Source organism: Myotis nattereri (assembly GCF_964212035.1).
Source record: "Myotis nattereri genome assembly, chromosome: 5".
Taxonomy (NCBI): Eukaryota; Metazoa; Chordata; class Mammalia; order Chiroptera; family Vespertilionidae; genus Myotis; species Myotis nattereri.
Window position 1 is genome coordinate 52612873 of NC_138080.1, and position 24357 is coordinate 52637229.

Here is a 24357-nt window from a genome sequence, read left to right on the forward strand (position 1 = left end):
ACTTTTAATAACTTCTAGTCAACTCTTTGTTTAAAAGAACCGGAATTCGGAATCTTCCCATTTCTCCTGATAGCAAGGTTGCTAGGATGATCAAATAATGTGTTGGAAAAAATCCACAAGGACCTCAGGATGTTTCTGGAGGATTCCTAACAATGTCATGCCATTCTGTTAGGGATCATGCTCTTTAAGAATAGAATATGATGCAATTCCGTTCACAGGACTGATTATCCCATCTACCAATGCTAATTCTCCTCCCTACTTCCCACCCAACCCCCAACTAGAGTTCTACAGAAAGCTCAGGGCAAAATACTTACCTGCTTTTGATTTTCCCATGAAATAATGCATGCCACAATGTGCTATCACTTCAAAACCCAGACTCCCTTCCTAGATTGAAAAGTAATATATGAATAACTTAAAACACAGCACTACACATAAAAATCCTAATGCACTCAAACGCAAAGCAGACATTGGCCTCCACCTAAGTGAACTTCCATTTAACCAGAAGCTAAACCACCAGAAAGTGATTTCTTGGTTCCCTGTAACCCTCAAATGAGAGGTCTGCACTGCCTCTCACAGGGAGGATTCTGTTCAGTAATCATAGTGACAACCACTGGGCCCAAAAGACACCAAGCTGCCTTCAGAATTGAAGATGAAATTAGTGTCAGGACATTCTTAGTAGGTTTTTTGAAAACTGTACTGGAATCCTCTGAGAAACAGTAAAAAAAAAAAAAAAAAAAAAAAAAAAAATAGGTAACTCCTAAGCTACTCAGAACATTCAAATTAGTGTCCCATTTCCTAGAGGTAAGGAAAGCATACACTTGCTACTCCCACCCATACCTGACACCTGCCTGCTCCCTCCCACAGTCCTCTCCTTATAAACATCTCTTGATTAAAAAAAATAAAATTTCTAAGAAATCTTCTCTACTCAAAATATGGACAAATGGAATTAACTTTACATTTTATTTAGTTTTCAGAAGTCCTACGGTTAGGCTCATAGCTGAACATGAGGCATTTCTATCTATAAAACACCAATGCTAATAAGTGAGAAAAATCATAAAGATGGTTGCATGAATGTCTCATAAAAATTAGAATCCAGAGTTGTAAGAATAGCTTGGATCAAAAAGAAGCAATAACAGTAACTAAATGAAAGGAAAGAAATATTAAGGAAAAAAATGAGACATGTTTAAGATAAGATCTAAATTAAATACCATTTCCTCAGATTTTATAAAGCATTTTCTTCCTTGCCAGCCCTTTCAGGCTTTAGATTTGGTCCACTGAAGACATTCAAGGATTATGAGCAGCTGAGAGTCACTTACCAGAGGTCCAAATAAAGCATTTAACCATCTTATTTATCTCAATTGCAAGTATGTGCTCAGAGCTCAATTGTGTTTTCTATAGCAAGCACACATTCCTTGCTCTACAAATTTTGGAAATAAATGAAAAATGAAATCAACCTACTTGTGATGTTTTATTTCACTCAAGAACCTCACATTTCTTTATGAAAAATTGTAACTCCAAATAAAGATTTCTACATCTAAGAAATTCACCATCTATGATTGGTCTGGTAATATATATCCTTCAAGAGTCTTAAAGAACATGAGCTTAAGTTAGTCAATAAAACCAAGCACTACAACTTAATAGAAATAATAATTATGACAAAAATTATTAATACATATATAGTTTCATGAACGATACCTTGGTCGGTGCAGAGTAAATCTGTAGAGGTATAGCAAACATAGCACCTATGTTTGTAGTCAAAAATACATTGGTGAATAGATTTATGGCAATGTTTTTAACAGCAACTTTCAAAGAAAATATATTCCAACAGCCTGGAGGTAGAAATAAAGGGCCAGTGAAATTCAGAATCTAAAGACAAAAAAAAAAAGAAGCAAGAGAAATTACTTTCCTAACACTAATGAGGATTAAAATCATTATAAAGTATAATACTAAAATTCTATACTTTGAGAAATATAATTTTACTCAATTATTTCCAGGTCAAAAATTGACCTATTTGTATATAAATGATAAGCTTCAAATAATGTTTAAAATGCAACTGTTTGTAAATTTCACAAAAGTAACTGTATAATTTTCATAGGTGGTATTTTGCAAAAACCTACTCTTTTATTATGAACTGGGCTTATTTTTACTAAATACAATCTTTTTAGTATAAATTATATATAATAAAATGTTTTAATAATGGTAAGAGCAAATATCTCTAAGGATATACCCTGGTCCCTTTGAGGTCCTTGAACAATAGTTTAGAAAAGAGAGAGATCAATCCTAAAAGTAATTCTGAAAACTTCAAAAGAAAAATACTTGCTTTAAAATTGGTAAGTATTAACTTTTGTAAATATTCATTTCATAGTATCTGACCATAAACAAAGCTTAAAATAAAATGGGCTAAAACCTGGATGAAAATACCATGTGTACCTTCAAAAAGTGCTTGGCCTCCTTGGAGACAAACACATCGTTTAATACGACACTGCGGTCAAAATGGTTGAGGTACCACATTGTCCAAACTCCCGAAGTGTTCTCATGGGTCTCCAGGTGGAACTGGGCCGCAGAAGAGTCCATTCTAAAGTACCTGTGAACACAGCACGTGCATGCTCTCAGCCCCGAGAGTAAGACAACTGCCGGCATTCGGAGGAGCCTCAATCACAAAAAGAGTAGCATCATAGAATATCAGAGAATGGGATGTTAGCATTGGGAAAGACCCCACAGGTCACTTCAGCCTTCATTCCCACCAGTAGAGCATCTGAAGGACAGAGGCCGCCAGGCAAAACCAGGACCAGGTATAGGCGAGAAACATGGCGAGAGGGTTTCTCCTCCCACACCTGGCTGTCTGGCCCAGGGCTGATTTCGTGAACTGAATCATTCACCTTCCTCTTTCCCATTCTGCAAACAACCCCTGTCTCTGGCTGTCAGCGGTGTGACTGCAAGGAACATAGCCCAGGGACCCATACTAGCCCTAGTTATATTTTTTAATCATTTCTGAACAAACACACACATAACCCATACAACTTCAGGGAACGTGGGGTTGACCTACCCTGGGACCACCGGAGAGGAGAGGCAAGCTGTTAGTGTCGGAGTGTTGTTTGTTTTCTTCGTGACTTCTTTCACGGCACTATCACACGATGGAGCTGTTTTGGGGTATAAAGAAGTAAGTGTCAAGTATAGTATCTTTTATTTCACTACGCCTAAACAAAAACAAGATATGTGTGTCATTTATAACCTTCTAATTATTCCACTGTTTTTGTCCCCATTAAAATCATACATGAGACATAAATGGGAAAATCCTTTCTCAAACCTTATCTTCTTTCCTGGCTTGCTGTCAATGATCTCAAACAGAGTATCTGCCACCACAATGTACTCCCCCTTTTATAAACCAACCTCTCACTTCTTTGGGGGAAAAAAGAGTCAATGCACTGAGGCTTTCTTTTAATAAAGATCTGCCTTCACCAAAAGTAAGAGGGAAGCCCGCAGGCCTGCCAGAGATGACAGAGGTGATGGCTGGGCGGGGTGAGAGGAGCGTGTGGAGGCAAGAGCAGGACAGAAATACAGCCTCAACGATAAGGCGGAGCCTCTCAGAGGCAGTGGGGTTGCGTTTCAGACACTGCTGCTTTATCCAAGCAACAAGCTGCCCTTGAGCTGGGCCATACTATTCATTAAATCACTGGGATTAAAATCTTAACTCTAATAAAGGGTGTCCCAAAATTCACGCAAGAAGTAATTTTGATAGAGAACACAGGTTTATAATTAAAAATTGTACATTCTTTATTGACTCATAAAGTAAACAGTATAGGGTTATGTATGAATAGCATATTGGGGAAACTGGATTATCATGTCACGATAGTGAGCACCATTAACTGTTATTGCCTGAGCAGCCGCATTTTCAAAGAAGAATGGTTCGATGATGCCTCCAGCCCAAAATCCGCACCAAACAGTGACACGTTGTGGATGCATTTGTTTCTCAACAATCACTTGTGGATTTTCTGAACCCCAAATGTGACAATTTTGTCGATTAACCAAGCCATCACGATAAAAATGAGCCTCATTGAAATTCAGCCACATTTATGCAAAACGGTCATGGAAAATTTCAACAAAAGAGTGCATATGTGCCAGCAAAGCCATGGAGGCCATTTACCCGATATCCTACTCTATATATAACCCTATACTGTATACTTTATGAATCAATAAGAAATTTACAATTTTTAATTATAAACATGTGTTTTCTATCAAAATTACTTCTTGCATGAATTTTGGGACACCCTTTACAAATACTCAACTGGTTTCTTTTTAAGCTATATGTATGATAAGAAAAATTATAACATGAATAAAGATGTGAAAATTAAATCTACTTTTCCCTCCTGACTTCCCAGTTATCTCAGAGGAACAGCTGCTAACAGATTCATGAGCATCCTTCCAGTTTTTTTATTTCGTATACAAGTGCATGGATACCCTTAAAGACCCAAATGTACACACGCCACCTTCATTGCATGTCCACGTATGCTTTTCAATAGCCGCAGAGTATACCCCGTGGATGGTAACCAGGCTCCTATCACGGATGTCTATGTTAATTCTGTTGTCACAAACAATGCACATTCTGTAGGCAGAGCTTTGAATATAACCTATCCGTAGGTAAGTTCCTAGAAGTAGAATTAAGGACTGAAGAATACATACGGGCATTTTAAATGTTCATAGATTGCCAATTTTCCCTCCAAAAAAAAGCCTGTGTCAATTTATACTCTTATCAAAAACATGAATGGTGTTTTTTCCCCTAATCATTATCAACACAGGATGTTAACAATTTTTTTTTATTTTTATCAATCTAAGTAATAAATTATATCTCACTTGTCCCTTTAAATTCACTTTCCTTTCCATATAAGTGACATGTTTTCATGTTTAAAAATCCATTTGCATTTCTTTTTAAAAAATATCTTTTCATTTACTTTATTTCATTATATTTTTTAGAGAGAGAAAGGAAGGGAGAGGGAGAAACATATTTGAGAGAGAAACATTGATTGGCTGCCTCCTGAATGGCCCCCACTGAGGATCGAGCCCACAACATGGTCATGTACCCTGATCGGAAATCAAACCAGCAACCTCTTGGTGCATGGGTGACACTCAACCACTGAGCCACACTGGCTGTGCTGTTTGCATTTCTTTACAGAAATCTTCTTAACTATGAGTACGAACCAAAAGGTAGGATTGGGTTCATGCTCACCAGACCTTCTGCATCACAGTCTACACAAAGCATCAAACTAAGGCAGCACAATCTCTCATCTATGAAGGGAGTATCTCCAAACACATTTACATTCTGGTCTTTCAAATCCCCCACTAAGTTACTCTTTAAACTCAAAATCCTCTGCGTGTGGCAGAATAGAAGTGGCAGAGACAAGCATCTTCTCCATCCTGCTCTCAGCACGATGAAGGCTGCGGTATGGAGAGCAAGCCCACTCCCTTAGAACGCTGCCTTCTCTGCAGTGCTAAGTGCTCCCACAGACACAACTGCCATCGATAACAAACATAAGAAGGCAATCTCCACTATTTTTAAAATCTGTACCTTTGCAAGTAAAAGAGGCAATTTTTGTAAAGTTCGTTGTAGAGGAAGGTAGGAGCACCGGTTCAAACTGCAGAGACAGAGCGTCTCTCTGTGAGAAATGATGGACATCCTGTAACAACAGCAAAAAATCCAGTTAGCACTCTCGGCCAGGCCACTGGGCATCGAATGTGAATCAACTCTGTGAAATAACTAACGGGCTCAGACTGGCATTCACACAGCAGCTGTGCAGCACACGTGTCTACAACAGTACGAAGCGGGTGCTGACAACCTTCATCCGAATAGGGGTTCAAGCAAGGGAAGGGGGTTGCAATGAAAGCAACAGAGAATAGAGATAAGTGTTTCTGTATCTGTCCCGGAAAATTCCTCATGTTCTACAATGAAAGACACTTGTGAGTTTACTATTTACTAGATATAAAGCATTTACAATTACCTGTATCCATATAAGGCTGTTTCCCGAATGTAATATATACATATTTACGGCCGAATCATCTGTCCAAAAGAATCAGAGTGAGGAGGTTAAAACAAAAAGTACCTCGTTTTGCAACACTACAATTGAAACTTGGAGCTATTTCTGCAGGGTGTTCTTTTAAGTCACAAGAAAAAGGATCCTTACAAAATATTAACCTACCAATACAGCCTCTGTAAATGATAAATAAATGCTGAGTGTAGTGTCGGGGCACTGCTCCTCTGGCTGCAACCAACTGCCTGGACAGCTGCAAATATGGCTTTGCTCTCCTGGTGATTAGTCAGCCCCTCGTTTCATTATTTAGGCAACTGTACTTGGGGGAAATAAAACCCTGGGGTCTCAAACCAGAGCCTTCCTTTCAAGCCTCACCAACAGACGTGCTCCCTATGGGGCAGGAGTCTTCTCTACTTTGATGTCTACCTGGCCGTTCTGAGAATCACCAAAAGCTTGCAACATGGAGACAGGAAAGCTCTCCTGCTGAATTATTCTTATAATCAATTCTCAAGCGTTGTTTGAACAACAATAGGCTGCCAATATCAAACTATATTTTGGAGCCATTTCTTTCTCTGAATATGTATGTGAGTGTGTGGGTGCACACACACACACACACACACACACACACACGTGTACCAGAACAGTCTTGACAACCAATGGATGACAACCAGTCCTACATTATAAATCTCATGCATCTCATAATATGTGTCTCCAACAAAACTTCCTAGAAACTTAAACTGATGAACTAGGTTATTTCTGGTAGGTAGAGCTGTTTTCAAAAATAAAATTCATAGAACAAACACTGAAATTCCTATTACTCTAACTTGTCAGGCATCAAGGAACAACCAGTATCCCATCAACTACTAAAAAAATACAAAACAGCAGGATTTGGTCAACTGAGCTTCTGCAAATCAGTAAAACTGGAACAAGAGGCACAAAACTTCCAACACTGTGTGGATATTTATATTAGGTCATTGTGCCCAGAATGCCAAGAAAAATGATTCCCAAGGAAACTTAGACTAGTTTGCTTTTGCCCCTAAATTTACTCCAAAAATTTACTCACAGCTGCAAATTGAGAACCAGTTACTATTACAATCGCTTAATAAGGTTGAAAGCCGCAGCTCTTTCTGTTGGAGTGTGATGACATGATCTATAAGTAAATGTTGTAGAATGATGACACAGGTTAATCATAATATATTACCGTGAAAATCTGAAGAGATTCCACCTTACCTGAGGTCTCAGATTTATCTGTAGCTACATAAATTATAGAAAGATGATCTAACAAATCCTGTGTGTTTTGTTCAAATTCTTTCGAGGCATTTTCCATTGTTACAATTATGCTCATCTGTAGCCGTAAAACATCATCGGATTCCAGATAACAACTCTGAGATTGGAGGGATGGAAAAAAGGAAAAACTTAAGAATGATCTGAACTTGGTGATCTCAAATTTTAAGGGGAAAAGCACTTAAGGTAAGGGCATGTGTACTTTGGAGAACAGAATGTGTTGTTTTATTTTTTATATCTAAGCAAAGAGGCAGGAGGAAAAACTAAATTTTTTCATTTTACCTTTAATCGCTGACACACTTTGTTATGTAAACTGCATTCCAGTTGCACCTGCAAGAGGCTAGTATTAGTGGTTTCTGCCTAAAAAAAAAAAAAAAAGGTGGGGGGGAAACAATGTAAAAGAAAGCAAAAAGAGCAATCTAGCATTAGCAGCAGACAATCTATCATTTATTCAGGAACTACATTTACTCAACTGACAAACATCTGAGTATCTGCTAACTGCTGGGTATTATTCTACTTACTGGAAATACAACCATCAATAAAACAGTTCACATTCTAATGAAAGTCATAAGTTCTCCCCTTGGGCAACATGAAAATTCTGACTATGGCAATAAACAGATAAATGTGGTCTAGATATACACAGGAACACTGCAGTTTGACATCGCTGATACTTTTTTAACACTCTTTTTCCACATAGGAGTCTACTTTTATTTTAAAGTAGGTTCAGTAAGCAATAGCCAATTAACTGTCCTGTCTGCCTCCCGTCAGTAGAATGACCTTAAAAGCTATGACAAAACCATAGGAGATGTCCAAAATTCAACTGGCTATCATTCCTTTATTTTTCCATTACAATTGACATTCAATATTATTTTGTATTAGTTTCATGTGTACAGCACAGTTAAACAGTTACCAGTAAAAAGTGATCTGATTGAGTCCAGTGTGTACCAGACACCACAGTATTACAATATTATTGACTATATTTCCTATGCTGTACTCAGCAACCCCATGACTATTGTGTAATTACCAATTTGCACTTCTTACGCCCTTCACCTTTTTCTTCACCAACCCCTCCACCAACCCTCCCCATCTGGCAATCATCACTTTGTTCTCTGTATCTATAAATCTGTTTCTGTTTTGTTTTTCATTTATTTTGTTCTTTAGATTCCCCATATAAGTGAAATCACATAGTACTTGTCTTTTTCTGTCTGACTTATTTCACTTAGCATAATACATTCTAGTTCTATCCATGCTGTTGCAAATGGTAATATTTCATTCTTTTTAAAAAATATATTTTTTTATTGATTCCAGAGAGGAAGGGTGAGGGAGTGAGAGATAAAAACATCAATGATGAGAGAGAATCATTGATGGACTGCCTCCTACACACCCCTTACTGGGGATTAAGCCCACAACCCGGGCATGTGCCCCTGACCAGAATTGAACGCAGGACCCTTCAGTCCAGAGGCTGACACTCTCCACTGAACCAAACTGGCTAGGGCTATTTCATTCCTTTTTATGGCTGAGTAATATTCCATTTTATAGATGTGCCACTTCTTTTTTTCAATGTTTTTATTGATTGAAAGAGAAAGGAAGAGGGAGAGAGAAACACTGATGAGAGGGAAACATTGGTTGCCTCCTACATGCTCCTTATTTGAATTGAGCCCACAACCTGGGCATGTGCCCTGATTGAGAATGGAACCAGTGACCTCTCGGTGCATGGGACAATGTTCAACCAACTGAGCTACACTGGCCACATCTTCTTCAGCCAATCATCCACTGATGGGCAGTTACGTTACTTCCATATCTTGGCTCTTGTAAATAATACTGGTTCCATATGCACTTGAAAAAAATGTATATTCTGCTGCTTTGGGGTGAAATGTTCTAAAAATATCAATTAAATCCATCTGGTCCAATGTGCCACTTCAGGCCACTGTTTTCTTGTTGATTTCTTGTCTGGAAGGTCTAGCCATTGATGACAATAGGTTGATAAAGTCCCCTACTAAGACTGTATTACTGTCATATTTTTAATATGTGGGAGAGTTAAGAATGGAAGGGTCAAGAATATATCAAAAGAATGCAGAATTTTTCCCTAGCCAGTGTTGCTCAGTGGTTGGAGAGTTGGCCCCCACAATGAGGAGTCAAGAGTTCAATTCCTGGTCAAGGTTTGATCCCCAGCTCTGTTGGGGCGGGTGCAGGAGACAACCAATGGATCTGTTTCTCTCATATCAATGTTTCTCTTTCTTTCTCTCTCTCTCTCTCTCTCTCTCTCTCTCTCTCTCTCTCTCTCTCTCTCTCTCTTCCCCCCCCCCCCACTGTCTCTGAAAATCAACAGAAAGATATCCTCTGGTGAGTATTAACAAACAAAAAAAGGGAAGAAGAACACATTTTTCATCACGTTCAATGATCTTAACAGGCACATGAGATGACATGGACTTATCTTGAAGATGGGAAATGCAAAGTCCCATCCAGGGATACGGGCTTTTGGGTGGGAGGGCAGGGGGCTGCAGGCAGTGAACGCACAGAAAATGTGTGGCGTGTGAGTCTAAGGGGCCTGGTTTCGGGAGTTCCTCTTCTCTTGAGTTTGATGTGTCTGGTGTAGTTTTGCACGAAGGCACTGGGCTGGGCAGCCACACTCAGACACCAGAAAATCTCCACCAGGTAAGAAGGCATTCCCCAAATCCTTGGCTGACTTAACTGAGGGTAAGTGTCTATTTACTTCAGGAGGATTTAGTACGAAGTAGAATCACCCTAATTATGTTTAATTTGTTAGATTTATAAGCATTACCTAAGTACATTATATAAAAACCCATTTTGTAACTACTTCAATTGTCATTCAGTCAATTAAAGTACAGAAAAAATAAAGTAGGTTACATTTTAGAATGCAGTAAAAATATTTAAGTTTAACCCAGCTTGTAAATGGGACCAAGCATTCACCAACAGCTCTTTTAAAGAAGTAATTGCTGGTATTTGCTAGACTTAAATAGGAAAACACCCTGTGAACAGAACCTAAAATCTTAAAGAAACATTTTTTAATTTGTCTTTCTGGGAACCAATCCCACTATCAAAGACATAAACAACAACAAACAGCCCACCGCTTCTCTGAAACTGCTTTCACCAAAGTTACAAAAGACCTCCATAGCCAAACCCAATGGAAACTTCTTTTTTTGCCAGATCCTGCTCTCCCACTTAACTCCATTAACCATTTGTCCTTCTGGCTTTTCCCTTTCATCTTTGGCTCGTCCCATTATGACCATCAGATGTTGGAATTATTCTGGATTCTGTCTTTTGTTCTCTTCACTCTCTCCCTAAGTGGGTCTACGACGACAAGTTGAAGTTTGTTTTTCCAGCTCAGACCTCTCTGCACACCCATACATCCAACCAATGGTGTGGCATCCGCCTAGACACGCCTCCCTCACACAGGCCAAGGCAGCGAGCCTTGCTGTGCATTGGCCCCCTCTTAGCACCATGCTTCATATTTTGTTTAAGCCAGAAACTTGAAAACCAACTTCACGTTCTCACTTACCTTCCTCAAACTAACCCCAAACCATCTTATACTGATTGTACCTCCTTGTCAGTCTTTGAATCCATTCCGTTCTCTTCATTCCTAATACCCTAAAGATCAGGGGTCAGCAAACTATGCCCGTGGGCCACATCCAGCCCGCTGCCTGTATTTATAAATAAAGTTTTATTGGAACACAGGCATGCTCATTCCTTGTGAATTGTCTATGGCTGCTGTCCTGTTACAATGGCAGGGTTGAGTACTTGCAACAGGGTCTATGGCCTGCAAAGGAGGTAAAAATAACTACTCTCCAGGCCTTTATGTAAAAGTTTATGGAGCCCTTGCCCTAGTGGGAGGGAGGGAGGGACAGAGGCAGGTAGGCTGCTGCACCAACCTCCTCCTCCTGTCCCTGTATCCACCTCTGCCCTCTCCACTCCACTCTCCACATGGCATCAAGAGTGAGAGGACAGCCAAACCGGTTTGGCTCAGTGGATAGAACGTCAGCCTGTGGACTGAAGGGTCCCAAGTTCGATTCCGGTCAAGGGCATGTACCTTGGTTGCGGGCACATCCCCAGTAGGGGGTGTGCAGGAGGCAGCTGATCGATCTCTCTTATCGATGTTTCTAACTCTCTATCCCTCTCCCTTCTTCTCTGTAAAAAATCAATAAAATATATTTTTAAACAAAAAGAGTGAGAGGACATAAGAGGGTACAGGGAGAGTAAATGATGACAGAAGGAGACTTGACTTGTAGTGGTGAGCACACTACAATATACAGATGATATATTATAGAATTGTACACCTGAAATCTATATAATTTTAATAACCAATATCAACCCAATAAATTCAATGAAAAGGGGGGGGGAGAGAGAGAGATTATAAATATGCAAATCAGGTCAAGCCACTTATCTGCTTAAAACCCTTCAAAGACTTCCTGCTTGGCCCAAATCCCAAACCCTTTATTGCAGCTACAGAATGCAGGCACCTGCCTAGTCTCTGCCTCCTTGCCTATGCTCCAGCTTCACGGGTAGACTTTCTGCTCTATTTTGCCTTCAAACTTTGAACCTACATTTCCGACCGGCCTTCCCCTCTACATAGCTAAACGCAATTCATCCTTCGTGTCCCAGCTTAAACATCACTCAGGGAAGTTTTCCCTGACACCTCAGCTGGGGTAAGTGGCATTACTCATACCCACAGCACCTTTCACCTGACCTTCGTTAACACTCCTCATGTGATAACTTGCTCAAGGTCTGTGTTCCCCAGCAGACGGTAAGCACCTTGTCTGAAGGGTTTAACCACAATGCCTACCACTTAATCGGCACTCAATATACAGCTGGTGAATGAAGAAAAGTGGGCACACAGCTACATGCTTGCTTCAAAGGAAAAGAAACTAAAAATAATAAACATTGGCTATAAAATCAAAGTATATCAAAACCTGATATTTGGCATGTTTCTGATCTAAAACTTTTCAAAAAGCTTTAAAGAAAAACCCACATCAGCACACTCTCAACATATCTATAATAATAAAAGTGCAATATGCTAATTAGACCAGATGTCCTTCCAGACGAAGCCGGGGCTGCAAGGAAAGCCCGGGTCCCGGATGCCAGAGGGAAGCCGGTGCCAGCAGCTAGGGGAAGGAAGGCCAACTCTTGAAAGAATTTTGTGCGTTGGGCCTCTAGTACATTTATAATTAAGTTGGGTTTTTATAACATACAACAATTTAACCATAGATCTTAACCTGGCAAGGCAACTCTCTTCCCTAACATATTTCTTCAAATGTTGAAATAATGTCCGAAGTTCAAAATTATAATTTTGGACATGATTAAAAATCCTATTTGCACAGTAATTTGATGTAATTTAAATCCTCATGTTCTGTCATCCTTGGTACATTTCTGGATGGATGAGTTTATAATTTACCGTTCTAAATAAGATTCTTCTATTAGCTGGAAACAAAAACAAACATAAAGCACTATATTGTTTCAATGGCTGTAGAACATATTTCAGCATCCCACCAGGGGGAGTTCCAGCACCTCCAAACTGCCCTGAAAGCAGGCTAACTTTCCTCAGGCAAATTTAAAGGTTCCTGTCTTTCTTTACAGAAAGAAAAAAAAAAACAACTATTGCAATCTAGACTTTAAAGAGAAAACGACAACCCAAAGCACGAGCCAGTTGGGGCCACCACACATGCTGGGAATAAGAATTCCCCTGAAAGGACCCCAACCGAGCACATTTGTTGTGACAGGAGGACATCTCCTTACCCAGGAGTGTGCTGAGTAGATTATAAAAGAAACACAAAACCCATTTCTCTACTGTTGAAACCTCCCACACTATTTGGAAAAAAAAATTGAGCTCATAAAGAAGAAAAAGAGTTCATAAATTTCATAGCTAAAAGAAAAAACAATTCCTTCGTAGTTTTCACATTAAGTCTATGGGGATAAGTGACTTATCAAAGGGTCCTCAGGTTAGTTGGGGGGAAAATGGAAAACAATAGCAGGTCTTTTGGCACAAGTCAGTGTTTTTCCAGGTAAATAAGAACAGACCAAGTCAATTCCTCTTAGATACTTAAAAGCCTGAAAGTTCTTCAGCATGGAAACACATATTAGAAAACCATGCCAAGAAATACTGCAAAGGACAAGAAAACAGCTATGTAAAAGCTCCTTTTGTGTGGCTTGTATTCCCTAGGTTTTGTGGTGAAGGGGTATGAGTCTAGGTAACTGGATCTAAGAGAGAAAATAAATCACCTTCCTTTATTTGCTAAGAAATTGTTCTTTGTGGACTGGGCCAGGGCCAGAGTGTGACCTGGGGGGACTGTGTGCAATTAAGCAGGGAAAAAAAAGGATGGACAATGTATATGAGTTTTATTAATAAGAGTAAACCATATCCTAACAAAAGTATACGAGAACCTATAACATATTAACCCAGACAGAATGAACAACGTATGACGATCCCAGTAATGACCATCCATGAAAACCTTCCATCTAAGGACTATAACTTGGGAAATACAAAAGAATTACTTAGATAAGTCCCAATCTTAGGTTCCATTTTTCTCACACATTTTTCTCCACTTCCACAATTTTGAATGCTAAATTTCGGATGTCTTTATAAAGGTAAATTGTTTATGCCAATGTGTGCCTCAATAGGGACACAGTTTAAGCCTGTGACCATCCCAGCCAGTGGCCCACACACACAGTGCTAGGTACAATACATTCCATACAGCAAATGATTTTGTATAGAAAGAACACTTTCTTGGGTCCCTTCCACACAACACTCAGGCTCTGTAACCAAACTCCTAATTTAGTGTTTCCTGCATAACAAACAGGCAGCTGAGCGAACAGTAAGCACTGTTTGTTGCTTTAACCTTATGTTAAACAGCAATTGTGTTTCAGCCCTTACCCCTGCCACTACTAACCAGGCTAGTCCTCAGGTATTTAACTGCTGGAATGAAATTTACCTATGTTGCCAGACCCCCTCACTAAAATGTTTGTAAAAAACCCAGGTACTGGCTGGAATGCGTTTTTTTTTGTTTTGTTTCGTTAAGGGAAAGGGGGTTAAAGCATGTGTATGGCATTTTCGCTTCTCCAAATCTTTGGAGAAAAGGCAGTGTGGCCAAATGACTGTATTCACCATCAATTCAAGATGAAACCCAGCCACAAGACCTCGGGGACATTTCTACGCTTTTCCCAGGTTCAGCTTCCTCTTCAATCACACAGAACTAAGGAACTCACCGTCATCTGAAGAGCATTAAATGAGATACATATGCCCAGCGCAGGGCACGCACCAGGGCCTCATGAGGGAGTGTTACTATTTTTACTTGTTCATTCATTATTAATGCATTAAGTTGGTAAAATTCCACAACAAATCATCGAAATGCCTCTGGGAAGCATTTTATCCACATGTAATGTGTTACAGGGGGAAACTCCTCCTCCCCACACCATGGGTTTCTAAGAGAAGGGATTGTTCTCCTAAACCAGTGGTTCTCAACCTTGGCTGCACATTCGAATCACCTGGGAATCTTTTTAAAATCCTGATGTCTGGGCCTCATCCTCCGGAAATTCTGTTTCTTTGTTACTAATGTTGTGGCCTCACCCCATAACAAAGAAACAGAATTTCTGGAGGGTGAGGCCCAGACATCAGGATTTTAAAAAGATTCCCAGGTGATTCGAATGTGCAGCCAAGGTTGAGAACCACTGTCCTAAACACTTCAGATTCCTTTCATCTTATTTCACTGTTGGTTCAGAACCCAAGAAGAGAGAGAAATGTCGTTGCAGCACATCACCTCCCACCCCACTGAATGTGCCACTAACCCTGAAAGATCAACAAAGAGCCATACAGAGACCAAATTAACACTCCGATACTGAGACTGTTGGTGGGACCAAGTAGCAGTGGCCTGTGTCTTCACACTTGGGTGGCTTGAACTCCTACAGCCTGGGCTGGCACCTGCAGGAGCCATGCGGATGTTCACCTTGGTGGGCCACGCAGCGCACGGTGCTTCTGTCCAAAGGCGAACAGCTATTTTTACCCAGCTGGAGGCTGCTGGGCCTTAAGCCAATGGCAAGTGGCTCCTGAAGGTCTGGCTCAGCCCTTGAACCTGGGCCCAGGCTCAGCAAAGGCTCAGGTGTGAAGATGCAGGCTGCTGTGGCTTGACCTTGTGCAGCAAAGGCGCAGCTTTGACCTAAGTAGGCATGGCCACGGCAAGGATGAGGCTATGAAAGGAAGGCTGTTGCAGAAGAAACCAGTGTGGTGGTTCCTCAGAAGATTAAACATGCAGCTACACCAAAGTAACAGGAGGGGCACAGACAGATACGTGTACACCCCCAATTCATAGCATTTCACACAACCGTCAAAACGTGGAAGCAACCCAACATCCATCCATGGAAGAATGAGTAAGCAGCACACAGTGTACACACACAATGGACTATTATTCAGTCTGAAAAGGGAAGGAAATTCGGACACACGCTACAACAGGGATGAACCTTGAAGACATTACGCTCAGTGACGTAAGCCAGTCACAATGGGACAAATAGCGTGTGATTCCACTTCTAGGAGAAGACCTAGAAGAGCCAAATTCATGGAGACGTAAAAAAGAATAATGGTCACGGGGGGCTGAGAGGAGGTGAGAATGGGGAGTCAGGGTTTCGTGGGGACAGAATTTCAGTTTGGGAAGATGTAAAAGGCCAAGAGATGGGTGGTGGTGACGGCTGCGCAACACTGTGAATGTACTGAATGCCCCTGAACTGTACACTTAGAAATGGTGAAAACAGGAAATTCGTGTTATGTCTATTTTACCGCAGGAAAAGAAAATGAAAGGAAAAAGGAGAAAGGAGAAGGAAAAGGGGGGGTGGGTGGGAGAAAAAGGTATCGCTAATCAGGACTCCCTCAAGACAGAGCTTCCAGAATACCACTTGCTGCTTTTCTATCTGGGTCTCAGGGAAACTACGGGGTCCACCTCCTGGCAGGCAGTGTAGACAGGCTGCTCCTGATTCGTTCCCTTTTCATGCATTGCCTCCACAGCTGAGAGTCCAAACTGTGAAAGGGTGCAGCTCAAATTCAAGAGGTTGGTCCATTGACTCAAAAGTTCCTCCCCAATTCACTGGCGCTAGATTTATGAACCATCTAAATGCTGACCACCATTTTAGATTTTCAAGAATCCAACGCGACAGAGCCACATAAAGGAGACTGATGTTATAAATAAATAAAAAAACAATAAGGGTAGTCTTACTAAAGAGATATGCTGTCACGCTGGGTTGAGTTAGAGAAGGAATTTGACAAAACGATGGCACAAACAAATTAGATACCACTAAGGCAGTGGTTCCCCACCTTCCTAATGCCGCGACCCTTTAATACAGTTCCTCATGTTGTGGTGACCCCCAATTTCATTGTGACAAATTGAACATCATTAAAGCATAGTGATTAATCACAAAAACAATATGTAATTATATATGTGTTTTCCGATGGTCTTAGGCGACCCCTGTGAAAAGGTCGTTCGACCCCCAAAGGGGTCGCGACCCACAGGTTGAGAACCGCTGCATTAAGGTCTGCCCTTGGAACCATCAGGTTCATTCTGAAAACCAAGGAGGTGAAGGTTAGAGGAACATACTTTTCACACTTGAGTCTTCCTACTAGACCCAGAGGAACAAAAACCAAAAACCAAAAAAAAAAAAAAAAAAAAGGAAGGCAGGCTGATGACGCAGGAGGAAGAGAGGGCAGCCCTTTGGAGGATAAGCGGATGTTTTAGGGGACAACCAGACAGAGCCGGAATAGAACAGGAGACCTGGATGGCCCGGTTCCACAGACATAGAAAGAGAAGCGAGACAGCCTGGGATCTCACTGAAATGAGGAAATATATATCTTTGTGCTTGTTGGAGCTTAACAAAATACTAGTAAGGAAGACAGGCAATTTTGATACAGGAAAATAAAATAAAAGAAAAAGGGAGAAATTAGACTGAAATTGCTCCACCAAGAGGAATTAGGATTCAGTTCTAGGAACTATGGAGGGACAGACTTCTAAAGCCAGGCACAGAGCCCATGGGAAGGGTGATCGAGGACCTGTACCTTCCAAGACCAAGACCCAAGGCCACGTAAGATCTCGCAGGCTGCGAAGGGGAGACCAGGGAGAGCAGAGCAGAGAGTTCAGAGCAGGGCAAGATGAATGCACAGTTCCTGCTGGTGCCCTAAGGGAATATGTTTGATGTTCATGGGATCAGACTCCAACGAAGAGAAAGCACAGCACAGAAGAAACCCATTAAAGGGGAACCAGGCAGGACTGGATAGACGGGTCCCAGGCCTGATTCAGGGGTTGGTCTAATGGAAGAGGTCTATGCAAGACCGTGCACTGAGGGAAGAGGAGATCTGTTTGAACAACAGATACTTTTAGCAGACTCAAAAGTTACTGACTTTATCTTTCTTGCTTTGGGAGAACTCACAAGAAAACATCTAGAGGGGAATGAAGATATATAACACAGTAGCAGCTTACAAGGGTTAAGAGAAAGAAAGAGACCAACAAAAGAAGCTGGTTAAACAGCTCGAAACCCAACTGAGCCTTCCTAAGAGGAAGAGGGGCCCAGGGGGCAAGAGCACATCCTGGAGGCCCAGCCCACGACTTGAGAGAAAGAAGGGCCACGGACAACCTGGGGAGACAGGGAGTGACTCACGGCCAAGGTCTACCCGCCCAGGGCCTGAGCTCCTAGCGTATCAACAGCAGCCCTCCCTCCAGGAACCGGCTGGGAGCAATGATCCACTTGAAATAAGGGGGGGAGGAAGGAAAAGCCTTCCCTGTCACAGGCTCCAGAGCTTCAACGAGTCCACAGTAAGAGGCTCAACATCTGTGCGCACCGCCTCTGCAGCCACCCCATCCCTAAACAGAGGGCAGCCCCAATCAGCACACCAATCAGCACTGGGTGGGGAGTGGAGTAAAACAAGGGCTCTGTGCTAAGAGGAGGGAGAGATACACCTAGGGACTACCTGCAGCCACTCCAAAGTTCTAGCTCGGGAGGCTAGAGCAGCTCAGATGCTGCTTCCTGAGACAGGAACTAATGTGCACAGGTGATTCCTCCCTAACCCCCAAAGGTCTCAAATTAACTTCTTGACAAGCAGGCGGCTCCATCAAGTTCAAATGCCAAGATCCTGGACTCAGAACAACTGGCATGAATTGAAGCTGAAACCAAGGTGATGCTCTCTGTCTGTCCTCCATCCCTCTCTTTGGCAAACAGAGGTACTGGGAACAATTTTTGCTTAGAATTAGTACCTCAAGAGTGGGGGCTGGGGGCATGCTTTCCAAAATGGGTGGATGTTAGGTTGATAATCTTGTATCTTATTAAGATTCTAGACTCAAGTGAGGCTAAAGAGACACTTAGTATTGGACTACTGTAACTTCTCAAACCCCAAGGCAGTCATCCACACTCTAGTAAGAGCAAGCCCAGGCTATAGCTGCTGAGCTTTCCCCAGCTACACACAGGCATGGAGCATCTCTCTGGCAAAGACAAAAAATAAAAATAAAAAATAAGATTTAGAGAGGACTTCAAATTCTTTGAACGTTAACTCACAAGCCAAGCTAATTTGATATTGGGACTATGGCCTTGAACTTTCATGTCTTACCAAAGTACTGACTCTCTGAATTTTAAAATTCTCCTAGAGGGTTTGTATTTGTTTTAAAGTTAAATGAGGAATGTGCTTTAGCTATGTGCCAGGTACTAGTTCTAAGCACTTTACATGTATCAACTTATTCAATAGATATAGCAATCCTATGAGATCGTGTTATTTTTATCTAATTTTATAGATAAACTAAGAAACAGCAGGTTAGGTAATTTGGCCAAGGTCACTCAGAACCAAGATGGCCTGATGGCCTGGTTTCAGAACTCACCTTTTTTATTTTTAATCTTTATTGTTGAAAGTGTTACATATGTCCCCCTTTCCCCTCCACTGACCCCTTCTAGGTCACCCCCACCCGCAGAATTCATCTTCTTATTTGCCACCCTGTGCCTGTCTCTGACAGGGCATCCTCCTATGGCTGTTTTTACTGGAGCATTTTAACTACTATTTGGTCCCAGAGCAAATGCTCTGATAGGCTGCACTGGCTATCATACTTGGAAAGAATTTGGGATGGGAAACAGAGAACATGACCTTTCAACCCTGGGGACAGTGCGGCTTTGGAGCAGATTATTAATGAATTCTTTTTAATTCGTCGTCTCAGAACTTTCTAGAGGCAAACTCAACAGTGTGCCCCAGCAGTCTCAGGGGGATCAACAAACAAATGGGGATGTGGTGCTCCTGGGAGACGGGACAGGCTCAGGAAGGTGGACACACAGCCACGGGACATCTGACGACCTCCTCATCAGAGAAGGGAGGATCGCAGGCTTAGGAACAGGAGAGCCCAATGGGTCAGGAGAAACTAGGAGGAAAGGATTCTCTTCCCCTAAATACTCCAGTCCTCTTGCCCCCAAGCCCTCTTCTCCCTTCAAGACAGAGGGAGTTGCCTATTGGTGGGCGATCCTGTGCCATAGGCAGGGGTGGCGAGGGGGGAGTTAGTAGAGGAGCTGGCTCCTTTCTCCTTCACCCTGCACCTTGGGTAAGGGTGTCTGTCCTTGATTCTCCAGCTTCCCTTGCATGGGCCACCCCGTGGTGTAGCTAGGAGATAGGGCATTAGCAACTCTGGCTCTTTCTTACCTCAGCTCATGCAGAAGAATGCAGCTTATCAGTAATAAAAAGGTGCATTTTAGTTCTCTAAAACTTCAGCACCTGGCCAGAAAGAGAGGTACTAATTCTCGGGCATCTTCAAGTCATCTAACAACATTTTCTAGAATATTCTAATATAATGAATGTTTGAAAGACATCAGAAAACAATCATATCCTATAATTTCATAAATAGCTAAGATAATAATTTCTTTCTTTTAAAGACATTTATTCAACCCTGGCCAATGTTTCTCAGTGGTTAGAGCATCAGCCCAAGAACCGAAGGGTCGCTGTTTTGATTCCCGGTCAAGGTGCACATGGTCAAGGCACACATGCAGGAGGCAACCAATGGGCGTGTCTCTCTCGCATCGATGTTCTCTCTCCCCCCCCCCCCCTCTAAAAGTCAATGGAAAACATATCCTCAGGTGGGAATTAAAACATAATAAAATAAAAAATAAAGACATTTATTGCATTTTCAAGCATTTGTTTACTACATGGCGATAGGGCCACGCTCTGCACTAGGTAACACGAGAGCAAATATTGATTAGAAGACGATTCCTGCTCTTAAGGACTTATAATCAGTCCAGGAAACACACACATAGAGACACAGCTTTCCAGCATGACTCTTGCTAAGACAGGGATGCTCGGAGCGTTCGGGAAGGAGGGAGTCAATTCTCCTGGGAGGCAAAAAAAGAGACAAACGCTGAGTGTAAAGAGGCCCCAGGAAACTGTGTTCTGGGAACCAGGGGACCCCACTGGCCTGTAAAACACTTGAGGGGAGAGACACACCCACACCCGCGCCTCCTGGTAGTGCTCCCTCGGCTTCCCACACTTCCCTCCTTCCTCTACTCACCAACCCGCCTTCTCTCCTCTTCCCCAGCTCCCATTCCATTGAATCATTCTCACTTGTGGCTCCGAAGAAAATATTATTTTTTTTTTAGCTCAGGCAATTTCCTTGCTTTTAAAAACTATATTCAGAGGTAGGTAGGAGGAGGAAATTGGGTAATGGCATATATTTACCTAACATACGGTCAGAACTTTCCAGAGTCGGACAGCCTATCATTTTTATGTATAAGAAAAATCAAACAGCTTTCCCCATGCAAAGAGACGGCATGACTAGTAAATACATTATGATGACACCGACTTGTAGGAATCCTCAGCTATTCCACCCGGAAATTCTATTTTGTTTCATTTAGCGGATTATGTGAGACGGTGAGGAAAACAGGGCAGCTGCAGAGGCCTCGCACCTTCCCTCTTCTCAATGTTCCATCTCCAAAGCCTACATCAGACTTTTGCAACTTCTTTGTTCGTGAGAAACCCAAGTCTTTCCATTCCTCCCCTATCCAACTGTGATGGAAAAAGCGTTCCTTGTTCTCCTCCCTTCGCTGATTTTACAGCTTCCCGTCCCCACGGCCAGGTTTCATGGCCAGAGGCCGGCACCTCGGGAGGCAGAGGGCGGGGAAGCAGCCCAACGCGGACACCTCCCCGGGCGCAGCCCGGCGCGGGCCCCGCTAGCGTCCTTGCCCAACACCTGTCCCGGGCAGGCAGGCACAGGGCCCGACGTCGCCAGGCCCAAAGCAAAGGCTGTGCCAGTCTTAAAAGGTTAGGAACTCCTGGTCTGAAATGTGTGTTAGATGTCACACGGAATACCCAGAAATAATCTCCCCTTCACACGGTTCAGTGACATGACACCAGGGTGGGGGAGGGGACCCCCATCACTCACACAAACACACTCAGAAAAAAGGACTGCAAGGATGTGACCCAACAAACACGCCTCCTGGTTACCTTTGCTGGGTGTGACGGTGGCCTTGGGGCGTATTTCTAATATTCCACTTCTCTAATTTCCTCTGTTTTCTTATAACTACATTATAATTTTTATAATCACGCTCTTTTTAGACAATTCAATGTGATACCTTATTGGAACACACACCCACAGGCACACACACCTTTACTGGGTTTCCCATGTTGCCTTATAATTCCTTTTTTTTAAAAAATCTTTATTGTTGCAAATATTACATGTGTCCCCTTCCCGCCCCCCCCCGCCACTGACCCTTCCAGCCCACCCTGCCCCCCGCCTTCACTACCTACTGTCTTAATTCCGTTTTTAACAATAAATGTTACTTTAGAAGGATTCCACTAGCAATAGCTATTGACCTTTCCGAAGCAAGCTTATGGCTGTAATGACCCTACACGCTGGATTCGGAGACAGGGCCAACTTCAAGTCTCTGTTTTGCCCAACAAATCACTGAAACATTCCCCAGATCTCAATGACTTGGATCCCAAACGGCACTGAAGAAAACGTGAAAAAAAACCCCACCAGAATCTCCTGCTTTTTCATGAGCCTAATGCAACTGTATTTACATATTATACCCCACCATGTATTTTATAGTTACTGTCATAGAGTATAGTCTGTCTAGCTTGTACCCTGTTAATCACTGGTCAGAGATTTCTATGTAGACATCATAATGATAACTTGGAAGAAGTATTTAATCGTCTACCATGTTGGTACACAAATTTATCACATCCTGTTTTTCATTGTTGAGCTTTTAGGCTGTTTCTACTATTGTTTGCCATTATAAAATGCTGCCCGCCCGGCCCTCCCCCCCCCCCACCCCACCCCCCACCCCCCGCCCCAACCCACATTTAGCATTGATCTTTCCCGCAGTAGGAATTACTAAGTCAAAGAAACAAAAATCATGACAGTTACTACCTATGGGCAAGAACGGAAAGCATGCTGAGCTGGGACTGCCCATCCTGGCTCTGCTCTCACCCTCTGCCAAGTAACTTAAACTCTAAGTATGTTGGACAATGTCTAAAATAAGAATGATACCACCTGCCCTGGCAGTAAATCTGTTGAAGGTCAAACTGATTGATGTGGAGAAAAGGTGAAGTGACGCAAATCTTAGATGCTACGAGGGGCAGAAGTCCTATTTGGGGATGTCAACTCAAATGCCATTGACTCATCTATCTATTAAAAACCCTGGGGGCCCTCAATGTACTGCACACTACGTTGCTGCTGAGATGACAGAAATGAAAAAGAAACGCCCTGTCCCACAGAGCCTCGAGGGAGAGCAGGGGAGGGGACAACAGGGGACAGTAACTCTAAGGCAGGGATTGGATCCCAGCGCATGGGACCACGGCACAGACGTGCTGGGAACCCGGAGCGGTTTCAGAGGAGGTGGTGTCAGAACAGGGCCTTGAAAGATGGAATGAGAAGGATGATCAGAGTTCAGCAGGGTCAGAGCTTATGGAGGTGAGATGGTTTGTAAAACAGGGAAGCCATGTTCGGGCAACGAGAGGTCTAGGACTCTTCTGCAGCTCCAGCCGCTAACCATCCCGGTGCCTGACCGGCACCGAGCTCAGCTTCCTCGCATCTGAGCGACGGTGGAGGAAAGTGCACAAAGGCACGCATCGGTTCTGTTTTCTATTTCATTCCTCACGCCAGGATTGTGTTGGGTTTGCAGCAGCAAAATATCTGATGTCGTATGTGGTCATTCTGACAACTCACATTTCTCTCAAGTTTTGAAACAGAGAGCTTATGGCCATCTTAAGCAAACTAACTTTGCATGGTGACAGCTGGGCACTAGCCTTATGAGGATCACATTGTAGGTGTATAAACACTGAATCACCATGTTGTACCCCTGAAACTAGGAAAGAATGCTATACAGGTAAGGTTCATAACATGTTGACTCAAGAGTTTTCTCAATTTCGAAAGTTATTCAGAGTTGATATGAATAGTGAGCTCCCTGATAACCATGGAAATATGGATAATCAAAGGGAAAGAAATGGCCGAACCTACATGCTCGTAATGAAATGCATATTAAAAGAGTGTGAAGGCACCATTCTATACCGTCTAAAACATCAAAAATATTTCTTTGCACGAAGCCACACACAGGCAGCACTGGAAGCAGGGAGAGGGGAGGCGGTAAGACACTCCTGGAGGAGTCTCATTACTGGGCACTATGGAGCTTCTGTCTTCCTCAAAAGCCACCTGGCAGGATTTAACAAGCTCTATAAAAAGGTTCAGTCTTTAACCACAGAATCCCTCTTTATGAAATAGACCCCAAGGAAACAGGTCCCTTAAAGGGAACCAAGAAACATAAAATATGTACGTGGCCTAATGGTAACAATAACGAAACACTGGAAACGTTTCTAATTACCAACAAGCAAACTATGAAATGTCGGCACCATGGACTATACAGCCATTAAAAATAAATACTTGTTGTTCTATACATACACGATTTCCATATATATATATATATATATATATATATATATATATATCAGGATTTTTTTTTCAAAAAGCAGAAAAGAAGGTAAAATCATCATTCTCGGTAAAAAGGCTGTATGTACTCTGTAAAAGCTACACAAATGTAAAGGGCTTCAAAG

The 24357-nt window shown here is 42.2% G+C and overlaps 1 protein-coding gene across 1 annotated transcript in view; it reads right to left on the reverse strand.

The window, feature by feature from the left end:
- The window catches only part of TMEM131L (transmembrane 131 like), a 145903-nt gene that overhangs the window by 40081 nt on the left and 81465 nt on the right, over positions 1-24357 (reverse strand). Inside the window, exons 8-15 of the mRNA XM_081091818.1 lie at positions 7590-7667; positions 7254-7407; positions 5994-6052; positions 5564-5672; positions 3047-3140; positions 2431-2584; positions 1696-1866; positions 315-384 (exon numbers count right to left, since the gene is read on the reverse strand). Coding sequence (XP_080947944.1) covers positions 315-384; positions 1696-1866; positions 2431-2584; positions 3047-3140; positions 5564-5672; positions 5994-6052; positions 7254-7407; positions 7590-7667 — 889 coding nt within the window. The remainder of the gene's footprint in view (positions 1-314; positions 385-1695; positions 1867-2430; positions 2585-3046; positions 3141-5563; positions 5673-5993; positions 6053-7253; positions 7408-7589; positions 7668-24357) is intronic.